General features: G+C 32.2%; 1 protein-coding gene across 1 annotated transcript in view; it reads right to left on the bottom strand.

Moving 5' to 3' along the window:
• Positions 1-12257, bottom strand: part of LOC134688603 (diacylglycerol lipase-alpha-like) — a 65703-nt gene continuing 53446 nt past the window's right edge. Inside the window, exons 9-17 of the mRNA XM_063549428.1 lie at positions 12153-12236; positions 11783-11860; positions 10303-10383; positions 9261-9403; positions 8412-8480; positions 7661-7733; positions 6911-7110; positions 4802-4940; positions 1-2350 (exon numbers count right to left, since the gene is read on the bottom strand). Of these exons, the coding sequence (XP_063405498.1) occupies positions 1166-2350; positions 4802-4940; positions 6911-7110; positions 7661-7733; positions 8412-8480; positions 9261-9403; positions 10303-10383; positions 11783-11860; positions 12153-12236 (2052 nt within the window). The 3' untranslated portion in view covers positions 1-1165. The remainder of the gene's footprint in view (positions 2351-4801; positions 4941-6910; positions 7111-7660; positions 7734-8411; positions 8481-9260; positions 9404-10302; positions 10384-11782; positions 11861-12152; positions 12237-12257) is intronic.

Raw genomic sequence — 12257 nt, 5'->3', positions numbered from 1 at the left:
CAAAATGTAGTGGTTTTAAATAATCCAATAAATTATATTCAAGAATATTTACACTTTTTTATGAAATGGCAGATACAATGCTATATGCATCAGAAATAAAGACTAGAATTCAATTTGATAAAATTTGGACCAATTTTGATAGTTTTCTGTAATATATATATATATAAAGACAATAGCCAAAAAACAAAAGAATAAATAATCAATCTGTTGACAGGAGGATTTAAAACATGAAACAGAACATCATCACTCATAACAGATATTTATCTCTTATATACATGATATATATAAACACCACCATGGATATTAAAACACAAATTCATCTCTTATAAATAAATACGTGACAACAAATATCAAATGCACCTCGTAAAAAAAAAAATGGATATGAAAACATCAACAATTTTTTTTGAATAAATACACCACCATCAAAAATCCCGAAACATAAAAAAAATAAAATTTTACAAATCAAACTTAACAACTAACAACATATGATATAAAAGGCATTGAAAAATGATATAATACAACATGTATATAGATATGAACATCCTATCAAACAAAAAGGTTGGATTTTTTTTATCTAAAACTGCCCCTCAATAAAGCATCCAGAGAACATGTGAAATATTGTGCTTTTGTCAGTTATGGGAAGGTTTTGTGAAAATAAGAATCTCCAAATTTCAATTTAATAAATTCTTTCTAAAAAACATATTCTCTGTATAAAGCATTTTTTGTTTGTTTTATGAGATGAAAACAGAAGAAACATCTCTTTTCTTTGAACAAAACAACCTCAAAATTTAGAAGCTTCATCTATTTCAAAGAAAAGTAACATTTTCTGTCCTAATATGGGTGGAAACGAAAAATCCATATAAAAACCATACAACATATTTTCACACTAACAATATTAAAATACTGATAAAGAGTGTATTAGTTTTAGACCACTAAAAATGTCCCTTTGTCTAATGTATCCTACAGTTATCAGGTGAGTGAGCAACCATAGGTAATATCTTACACTTATTTGAGCTTATGTGCTACAGCAGCAAATATTTACTTTTATGCCTTGACAAATATGAAATAAGTAAATAATCAGATGATATTAAAACACACTCTACAAATCAATGTTATCAAGTTTTTATGAACATTATGTTGACAGACAGTAGTATCCTATGGAACTTCACACATCAGTTTCTTCAATAGGCATATCAAATATATCATCCGAATGTGATGTGGACAGTCTTAATTCAGAGTCCTCCTCCGCTGATATCGAACCATGTGATCCATTACGCTGAACATGTGATGTTGACATCCTCATATCAGAGTCTTCCTCCGCTGATATTGACCCATGTGACCTATTATGCTGATCGTGTGTACAAATAAATGGTTGATTACAGTTTACATCGTGAATGGGAATTAAGTCTTCAAACACGTTATTTATATCTTGTAAATGAGCAATATCTCCCTGTTCCTTAGACCTTCTCATCTTGTACTTGTCTGACAAACTTTGTAGATAAGAATCGGACTGAGAACACTGGAGAGGTTTCTTCTGTATTTTCACACATTCAGAGTGAGAAACTTTTAACGGCTGGTGAATATTTTCACTTTCTTGTTCTATTAACTGGTTCATTTCTGATGTCTCTGAGCTGTCACTCATCATTTCCTCTGGTTCCTGGTCGTCTATAAAGTGTGGATAGCCTAGTCCTGCAGGGGAATAGAAACAGTTAGGACTGCCATATTCTACCTGATAATTACTTTCTACAGGTGAATGTCTGTCAAATAATTGGTCATCAGTATTGGTACTATCGGTACGCTCAGTCACATGACTATCTGTCACATCTGACTGATCAGTCATCACATGATCAGAATTATCACTGGTTTTTGATTCTTGTTTAATAAAAGGCATGTCAAAGCTTGTTTCGTTAGGAGATTTGACCATTGGTGATTGTTGTATTGTCTCTAACGGACTTTGTAACGATTTCCGTAAGCTGTCACGGTTACTGCTAACAATGTTTTTCAAACTACCTGAGCTTGCTAGGCTTGACCGGTCTGATAAAGTTTCTGGACTTGCTAAAGGTGCATCTGTATTTTCATTCAGGTTTAAGGTCATCTTTGGTTTATTTTTAGTGATAACAATATTTCCTTCAGCATCTAATGAATATTCATTTTCATTATGATAGTTACTCATATCATAAACCGGTAAATGACCTAAAGATTGATCTGCAATCTCTGGTTCTATCAAGATATCCACTTGTCCCAGACCTAGCACAGAATCAACAGAAGGCGTTCTATTGTTTAATAAATTCTGACGTTCATCTTCTGTTAAAGTTCTGATTGGTTTTGGTGGAGCTACATTAACTAAAACCTGAAATAAAACACTAAATCATTTACATTGTAACACACAAAGTTAAATAGCTAAAACATGTCTCCCCTTCAGACAATGTGACATAAATAAACCTTCCTAAAACTATGTTTGCCTTCTAGATACAGAAGATCAAAATCTATAAAAAGCTTGCAATAGATCAACTTTATTACCCAAAAGGCCAATTTCAAATAATAATTTGTGTTAGTGTCAAATAAGCAAAAATAACCCCAAGATTATTTGACGTTTACGGTAAACTAAAATTGTGGGATTTCTTTTCAGTCTTTCAGAGCAAATTTAGCTAAAAATTAGAAAGTGAAAATAAGTCCATCATAAATATGTAGATAGAATTTTAATGGGATATTACTTACTGGATTAGATTAACACCTGGTACAAAATTTAAATGGAACTATACAATTGGCAAATAGATTATTGAAATGGGAAACCCAATGATATGGTTTAACATAGAAAATATTTAAACCAGAAACAAATATGACAGACTGATAACAAACAACTATGAATAAATAACCCAAGACTTTAGACAGACACAAACTATAAATAAATAACTCAAGACTTTAGACAGACACAAAGTCAGGAGCCTCTGGCCTTTGTTAGTCTTGTATTATTTTAATTTTAGTTTCTTGTGTACAATTTGGAAATTAGTATGGCGTTCATTATCACTGAACTAGTATATATTTGTTTAGGGGCCAGCTGAAGGACGCCTCCGGGTGCGGAAATTTCTTGCTACATTGAAGACCTTGTTGGTGACCTTCTGCTGTTGTTTTTTTGTTGTCTCTTTGACACATTCCCGTATTTCCATTCTCAATTTTATTACAAATGTATTATGTGATGTGGTTGAACATCTTTGCTAACACTTAATCCTTCGCTTTCCTAGTCATATCTATAATGGAGTGATTGTGTTGTGGGGTTCCTGACTAAATTACATTTACCCATTTTTCATTTCATCCATTAAAATTTGACTGAAATAGTTTTGTCCATACGATACTTAAAAAAAATTGTGCTGTTGTCACATTATGTGTGATTATAAGTATAAATATAAACATTTTAATAGTATTTACCCCCAGTGGGTCTTTAGTTTGCCTGTCACATTATTTATATTCTTTATAATTACATTATAAATGCCATACAGCACTTTAACTCAACAAATAGTATAAAGAGTAGAAAAATCACCCAAATAATGAAATAATTCCAAACTGGATAAAGACTTGATTTTAAAAGTAGTAGGTCATTTAAATTTGTAAAATTGGCAAAATATGTGCAACTATTAAAAATAATGTCTCAGTTATATTCTAATCCCTATATAAAATGTTACAGTTACTGTAATCAATATTAAATGTTATATAAACCATATGTTTGTATTGTGTAGCAAAAAAATGTAATGGCAGCATATCAGGGGAAGTAATTCAATATATTTTAAGCAGTAGACAAAGTTAAAGTTACCATGAAAGGGGAAGACATCAATATTAGTCAATACACAGAAATTTAGCTGTTTTTGTGTTTTTGTACTGAGGTATACATTTTTCTATAATGTTTGGTAAGCTTATGATATTCCATTAGTCCTTATTTTATGTAAAAACTTAAGTTTCCTTAGGACAACATCAAAAGATCAATGTAAGATAAAAAAAACTTAATTAAAATAGTTTGGGCCGGGGTTGAACTGCTGCAAGATTTGGTTATCCAACATTGATTTTTACATATATCTGTATGGGTCAATCAATTTTTCCCAAATTAAGTTAAGCGTAGGGGGTCAGTGAAAAAAATATGTGAATTAAGTTTTTTATCCTTCATTGAACTTTTGATGTGTCTTTATTTGATATGACATTGAAATAATTCAGAGTTTTCTCCTTTCTGATGGGTGATCACTTTCGGGTAACTAACTCTGCTCTGTTGAGAAAAATCTCTATATCATAATAAGCAACACACAGCCCTAACAAAAATAAACAAAAATTTAGACGAAAGATTATAAACTTTGAGGTTTGTCATGAGGTACATTGAGTGTTTTTGTTTCAGTACTGACATGTAGATAACCAGTGAATGAGGTACTGTAAATTCAGCAATTATTGTGAGGTTTTCATTATTGGGAAAAATGTGACAACAATTTAAACTTGCATTTTGAACTATTTTATATGAATTAATCAGGATTTTTCTCAATATCATAAAAATCAAAATCACAATTAAGTCTGAAATGATGAAATTGCAATAATAAATGCACGCAATAATTTCTGTATTTACAGTATGTAGAATTTTGTGTTTATGAGAAATGTATTTAAAACAAAAATAATAGAAAAATACCAATTTAGTCTGACTTAATCTCTTAATAGCTTAGAAGAAAGAGATCAAATGTTGTTATCACTAGACAACACCAACCAAACAATACCAATGGCCTTCAAGAGCATACAATAACCATCAAACAATTGGATATTTGTTTTATACCTTTTCCAATGCATCCATAACATAATCAGGCATATGGTCATTTATCATTGTAGGGGAGACAATCACTTCATCAAAACTTCTGTTGTCAGCCCAGATAGCTTGGTACACTGGCTCATTATTACCACAACATAGACTTGACCTGTGAATAAAGAATAAACTTTTATAAAGCATGTATTTCCACCTGTATTTACCTAGATTTATCCAGTACATGCATTACTCAATGTACGAAAAACCAATCTTGATCTACATATAAATATAATCCAGTTTGATGTGTGTTAGGAATCACATCCCAAAAGTTTGATACCCTTAGAAAAACGGGTGGGTCTTTTCACCACCGACCACCACCGCCGAAAACCTCACAAACCACCAACTACTAGGAAAAACTACGATATTATACAATAAAACGATAAAATAAATTAAATTACTTATAATTTAATCAATTTTTCAATGATTATGGGCATCATTTTTATGTTTTAAAAAATTGAAAGTAAATATGAGGAAAACGTCTCCGGATTCATCACTTTCCGGATTACATTGTGTTTGTTATAAAATTCAAACTATATTCATAATTTATAGTAACCAGTTAAAGTATCCTGGATCTCTGTTCATTGGTAAGATTTTGATATTTTTCTCTTTTATTATTGGTACAACTATTTCATAAAAGAGTTAGAAAAAGAAAAAATGGAAAAAAGTATATTTGAGTTGTCAGTGGAGTTCAAAAAGTGGGGTGTTAGCCTAAGACTCTTCCTTTCTGTTTTCTGTAGATGTTTGGACTTTTAATCTTCTGAATTGTTGAATTAATAACTTGAATACTATATTAAAGGGCATACGATACAGTTTTGATCCTGTATTTACAAATTCGTGAAAATTTGCATATAAGCTATTTTTTACCTGATTAAATCAAATATGTAATAAAAAATATACCTTCATGTGCTACTTTTTGAGTAAAATGAGGTCGAAATTTTGTATATTTGCTCAAAATTCAGATTTGTGGACGTAATTTCTTTTTCGAAAGAAAGACATAACTTTTTTATTATAAAAGATAAACACAAACTTTTGTTGTTAAATAATCAGTAATTTCTGTATTTTATAAATATCCTAAAAAATTATGCATTTTTTTATTCGGAAATAACTCATATTTATCAAATGTTCATGAAATGAGGAAAATACGTCATTTTTTGCTGCATGTTTATCAAAATTAAAAAAAACCCTCTATTTACAGTTTTATAAAATTTGGGTCACATAATCTCCCTGTAAAATGAAACAAATTGCTGTTTTGAAAAATAGGGGTCCATGAAATCGTTTTCAAATTAAATCAGTTTGAATGATAAAAATCAGTCGAAAAATGCATCTTTTCCCGATATGTCAGTTTGACGTCGCGAAAATAACAAATTACGTTAACAACGTCATAACCTTCCCTGTATCTGAGTCTGTATCGTATGCCCTTAGTTCACATTGATAACGATAAAAGACAAAACAATGAACTTTTGGGGTGTTCGGTGGTGTTCGGCGGTGTGCGGTGGTGTTCAGTGGTGAAAAGACCTACCGCAAATACAAAGGTTTGCCCATCTTGTGACCCTACTTATTGAACCTCAAGACTTAGAGAGGCTGGTAGATAGTTTTTTTTGTGGCTTGCTCAGAGTGGTATTCGGTAGCAACTTTACCCACAGAGTGATATTACTAAAAGAAACCAGTACCTTGCTACAGTAGTCTTAGGAAGGCTATTGCGCAAATGGCCAAAATTCAGCTTCAGAAAACTCTTACAGTAGAAGTATTTCTGTATGTTTAGAATTTTTCTGAGCTTTTCATCTCCTTTAATTACATGTGTGTGAGTGCAGAAAGTCGATATACTGTTTTTTCATATTAAAAAACTTTGCACATAAAAATAATCATTCAAATGCATTGCTGATGAAACAAAATTTAAGTTGTGGTGATTTGGTTATTCTTTAAAGCCCCTTTTTGGTCATATATCTTTTTCTATGTTTAAACAGTTAAAACATCCTTTACAATCCTGATCAAGGTCAATCCAGAAAAGCACTTGGAACACACATTTATAAAGTGTTATTTGCATTTGAAAAATCTTTATATTTGTCAATAAGATATTCTTACCCATTATTTTTAGGATGACTCCTGACCACATGTATAATTTTACCAGGAGGATACAGCGGTGTATGAGCTACGAGTGTTATGTCATCATCTGATGGATGGGCGTGAAGATCTCGTTCTTCTATTTCATTTCGGACTTGTTCAAGATTCATCTTGTCTGTCTCAGAGGATCCACAACATATACCTTTCATTATTATCTTCCACTGTAATACAACATTTCAGGTTCAAAGAATGACCAATTACATATATTTCAGAAGGTTGTTTGAGAACGAAATATTCTAGTGTTTATAAACATAATAATATGTAACTAATTACAAGTATAGAAATATCATATGTCTTTCAGCTTGCTAGAAATCCAGCAAGTTTTGTCAAAAACATCGTACATAGTATTTTTTGTCTTTGATATTATATTTTATCTATATATTTTTTTGATAAGCCTGTTGAAGTGTCAGTGTGGTTTTTCTGTACAATTATTTCAATCCATATTGTGACCATTTCTGTGACGTTTTTCTGCCCATTTGTCTGGACTAATTCTGTGGAATTTTCTGGGTGTTTTTTTTTTTATACTTTTAAGTCCGAATCTTTTATTATACTGTACTTTTTCTTTGAAAGTCCTATAGATGTTTGGTTGCCAAAAGTTCTCCATTAGCCTTCGTCAACTATCTCATTTATATTCATACTACATTCTGTGTTCATTAATAATCAGTAACTGCCAATTCTAAACAAATTGTGTGTTACTCTAAAGAACATTACCTTGGAGTTATTACTCATCTTTATAACATTGATTAAATCTGTACGCAGTACTTCCATTTGGAACAGTCCTATTCTGTAATGCAAAAATACACAAGTCAAAGATTATAGTGGGAAGTAAGAATCTAGTAGTGTAACCCCCATGACCTTCTGAGGTAGCGTGCACACCTTGAGTACTGGAATCCAACCCTAAACGGGTTGTTTTATTTTTGTTAATATGTCTTTCGATTGAGTTAAGCTACTGTGGATTCATTTATTTTCGTGGGTACCAATTTTCGTGGATTAAGGAATACTTACATCTTCGTGTTATTTCAGGTTAGGGTGAAGGTTGGTGTCTGTTAAAACGTTTAAACACACTGCATTTGTTTGCACCTGTCCTCAGTCAGGAACTTGTTGTTCAGGGGTTGTCATTTGTAGTTTTGATGTGGTTCATAAGTGTTTCTCGTTCCTTGTTTTTTATATATTTTATTTTTATTTATTAGAAAGTTGGTTATCTGGTTTGAATGGTTTTACACTAGTCATTTTTGGGGCCCTTTATAGCTTGCTGTTTGATGTGAGCCAAGGCTCTGTGTTAAATGCTGCACTATTATAACTTAATTTTACAAATTGTGACTTGGATGGACAGTTGTCTCATTGGCACTCATAACACATCTTCTTATATCCATTTAACTAAAACTGCTTCATTGTTTCACAAATTATTTTAAATGACCCTTATGTTTGTTGTTTATAAGTCAAATATAACATGAATAACTACCTTGGTACAACATCTTTTCCTACAACAACAGAAGTTATAAAGGACTTAGTCTGCTCTACACAAGTTTCACTAAAATATACAAAACATGTCATTAAACTTTATTGGTGTACTAGCATCTTTGATGCATTCCTGCCAACTTTTGGAAATCTCAAACTGTGACTATTATATAGTGTGTGACCACAATTCAATATACAATTTTAGCAGCATTTTTATGTGCATGTTCTTACTCTTGACAACCTTGTCAATATTTAAATGTTTCACGACCAGACAGAAAATGTGATAACTATAAGCTTTTCCTTAAAGCTTGTTCCATAGGCTCTATACAAATGTAAAATTAGCATTTTTACTTTTGAATTCTTTACATGCTTTTTCTTAATCAGTTAACTCATACATCTATCTGACAATGACCAATGCTGTATACCTTAAGAGGTCCCCAGAAGGGGAGTAAGCGTAACAATGTAATCCAGGATATTCTTGCTGTAGTATACAAACCTTAGGAGGCCCCCCGGAGGGGAGTAAGCGTAACAATGTAATCCAGGATATTATTCTTGTTGTAGTATACAAACCTTAGGAGGCCCCAGGAGGGGAGTAAGCGTAACAATGTAATCCAGGATATTCCTGCTGTAGTATACAAACCTTAGGAGGCCCCCAGGAGGGGTGTAAGCGTAACAATGTAATCCAGGATATTCCTGCTGTAGCATACAAACCTTAGGAGGCCCCCAGGAGGGGTGTAAGCGTAACAATGTAATCCAGGATATTCTTGTTGTAGTATACAAACCTTAGGAGGCCCCCAGGAGGGGAGTAAGCGTAACAATGTAATCCAGGATATTCTTGCTGTAGTATACAAACCTTAGGAGGCCCCCAGGAGGGGAGTAAGCATAACAATGTAATCCAGGATATTCCTGCTGTAGTAGTATGGCTAGTATTACTGCTGCTCCTGCACCTAGAGAATGTCCTACTAAAACAAGATCATATCTCTCTGCTCCAATCTCCTGAAAAATAAAACAAATATAACATACAAGAGGCACAACCTGTATAAATCTGTATAGCTGCTAATGAGGACTTTTATAATATGCACATACTCATTATACTTTATGTTTATGATAACTTTTTCAATAAACGTGTTTAGTGTAGCTTCTATACATATTTAAGTTAAAAGATAAAAGCCAAAATTTTCAAAAATGCAACAATTGTTTTCAAGTGATGTGTTTTCTAAATCCTACTCTTTAGTTTTTATTTGGTCAGATTGTTTTTCATCACTTTACCTAGAAGACTTAAAATGTGAATAGTTGTAACATGTTCACTCTCCTATTTATTTGTATTGTAGTTCTGTTATATTATGTTGTCATTTCAATGTTATATTTAACATTTCCATTAAAGTGCGAGGTTTGGCATGCCAAGAAACCAGGTTCAACCCACCATTTTTTCCTTTAAAAATGTCCTGTACCGAGTCAGGAAGATGTCCATTGTTATATTATTTTTGTTTGTGTGTGTTACATTTTAACGTTGCGTCGTTTGTTTTCTCTTAATTTTGGGTGTAAATTCACATTGCGACAACACGTGTCACGGTACTTGTCTATCCCAAATTTAAGTATTTGGTTTTGATGTTATATTTGTTATTCTCTTGGGATTTTGTCTGATGCTTGGTCGTGTCTGTGTGTGTTACATTTCAGTGTTGTGTCGTTGTTCTCCTCTTATATTTAATGGGTTTCACTCAGTTTTACTTTGTTACCCTAATTTTGTTTTTTGTCCATGGATTTATGAGTTTTGAACAGTGGTATACTACTGTTGCCTTTATTTACCCTACTGACACTCTAAATAAACAATAATTGTATATAAAGAATGGTCTACAAGAACTAAGTAAAAGTTATAGCTACAAGATAAATCTTACAGAACACTTTCCAAACGCCTGTGATAAAACCATATCTTCTTTTATCTTCTTCTTAATGTAAACAGCTGCATGAACCATGCCCTTTGGAATAAGAAAAAACTCAAATTAAGTTAAACATAATATTTTTTTTATATTTGTTGTGTTGATGCTTTCATACTATTACCATTACCTGAGTATTCAGCCTTAATATCTTAATTTACCAAGAATGTTACCAGTATGTAGGTATAGTAGAAGGCAAACTGGTTAACTTGCCTTATTGAAGCTAGAGCAGTCTTTAACAGTGAGGTGTATGTTTTTATTCTGTGGTGAAGCCATCACTGTGACTTTGAGATAAAGAACACCACTGTATAATTAAATTTTGAATGTAATGCGTCTTCTGATTGGCTGACATCGTTTTGTTTATCATCCTATAGACATTATTTAGTCATGAATGTGATCCTGACATTGTTTTTTCATGGTTTACCACAGTTTAAAATGGAATTTTGAATTAAATTATAAGAAATGACTAATATTTTTTCTGTCTATTTGAAATAACATAAACAAGAGAGTACACAGATGCCCCACTTGCACTAGCATTTTCCATGTTCAATGGACAGTGAAATTGGGTAAAAAATCTCATTTGGCATTGAAATTAGAAAGATCATATCATAAGCAACAAGTGTACTAAGTTTGAAGTTGAATGGACTTAATTCAACTTCATCAAAAACTACCTTGACCAAAAACTTTAACCTGAAACTCTCACTTTCATATTCTATGTTCAGTGGACCATGAAACAGGGGTCAAAAGTTTATTTGGGTATAAAATTAGAAAGATCAGATCATAAGCAATAAGTGTACTAAGTTTCAAGTTGATTGGACTTCAGCTTCATCTAAAACTACCTTGACCAAAAACTTCAACCTGAAACTCCCACTTTCATTTTCTATGTTCAGTGGACCGTGAAATTGGGGCCAAAAGTCTAATTTGGCTTTAAAATTAGAAAGTTCATATCATAAGCAACAAGTGTGTACTAAGTTTCAAGTTGATTGGACTTCAGCTTCATCAAAAACTTCCTTGACCAAAAACTTTAACCTGAAGTGATAGTGAAAGGACGCACATGTGCAGACGAAAGAACGGAGGCACAGACTAGAAAACATAATGCCTCTCTACTATCGTAGGTGGGACATAAAAATTTGGTGCACACTGTAAAATAACCTGCTACACAGGTTATTCAGGTTGCACCCCATTTTCTGACAGAAAAAATATTACAGTCATTTCTTAAATAATGTGTGATATCCTTTGGTTATAGATTTTAGTATGAAGTAATTTTTTGAAGGTTGTAATACTTTATAACCCTTCTTTTACATTATAATACATCCTCAGTCTCTCAATCATGTTGCAGTATGAAAAATTCTATTATCTTGCAGTGCCATTTGATCAAGTGATTTTTGTGCTGAGATTTATAAAAAGATTTATTTCTTTTTTCTGAACAAACAACCTTTACCTTATGTCCAACCCAATCTTCCTTTATAGGGTCTAATGGTAGAATCTCAGCATCAGCCTTTAAATCTGTTAACACATCCTACAACATAACACTTACATCAGGTTGGCTGTCATAGCTTCATTTCACTAAAAACATAATGCTGGCTCACTCAACAGTTTGAATATAACTTTTTTCTGACACAAGTTAGGGTTTTAATCAAAATCTCCACATCTAAAAGTATATATATGTAATGAAAATTTCAGCATCAAATCGTATAACAATTATCACTTCCTTTGATTCTACGGTCACTGACTGTATAAAATTACAAATTATTCAATAAAAGCTGGTTCCCCTCTTTACAATTGTAAAGTCATGGTTCCAGAAGACTTACCTGCAGCGATAGAGTCCCTCTGATACAGATAATTACTTTCTTGTGTTTGTGGTCCAGAGCAACATAAAATGGTGTTTCACCAATCTAAATAGGTCAAAAGAAAAT

Source organism: Mytilus trossulus, chromosome 10 (genome assembly GCF_036588685.1).
Source record: "Mytilus trossulus isolate FHL-02 chromosome 10, PNRI_Mtr1.1.1.hap1, whole genome shotgun sequence".
Lineage (NCBI taxonomy): Eukaryota > Metazoa > Mollusca > Bivalvia > Mytilida > Mytilidae > Mytilus > Mytilus trossulus.
The sequence above is the reverse complement of the archived record's forward strand: the minus strand, read 5'-3'. Positions and strand labels throughout refer to the sequence as shown.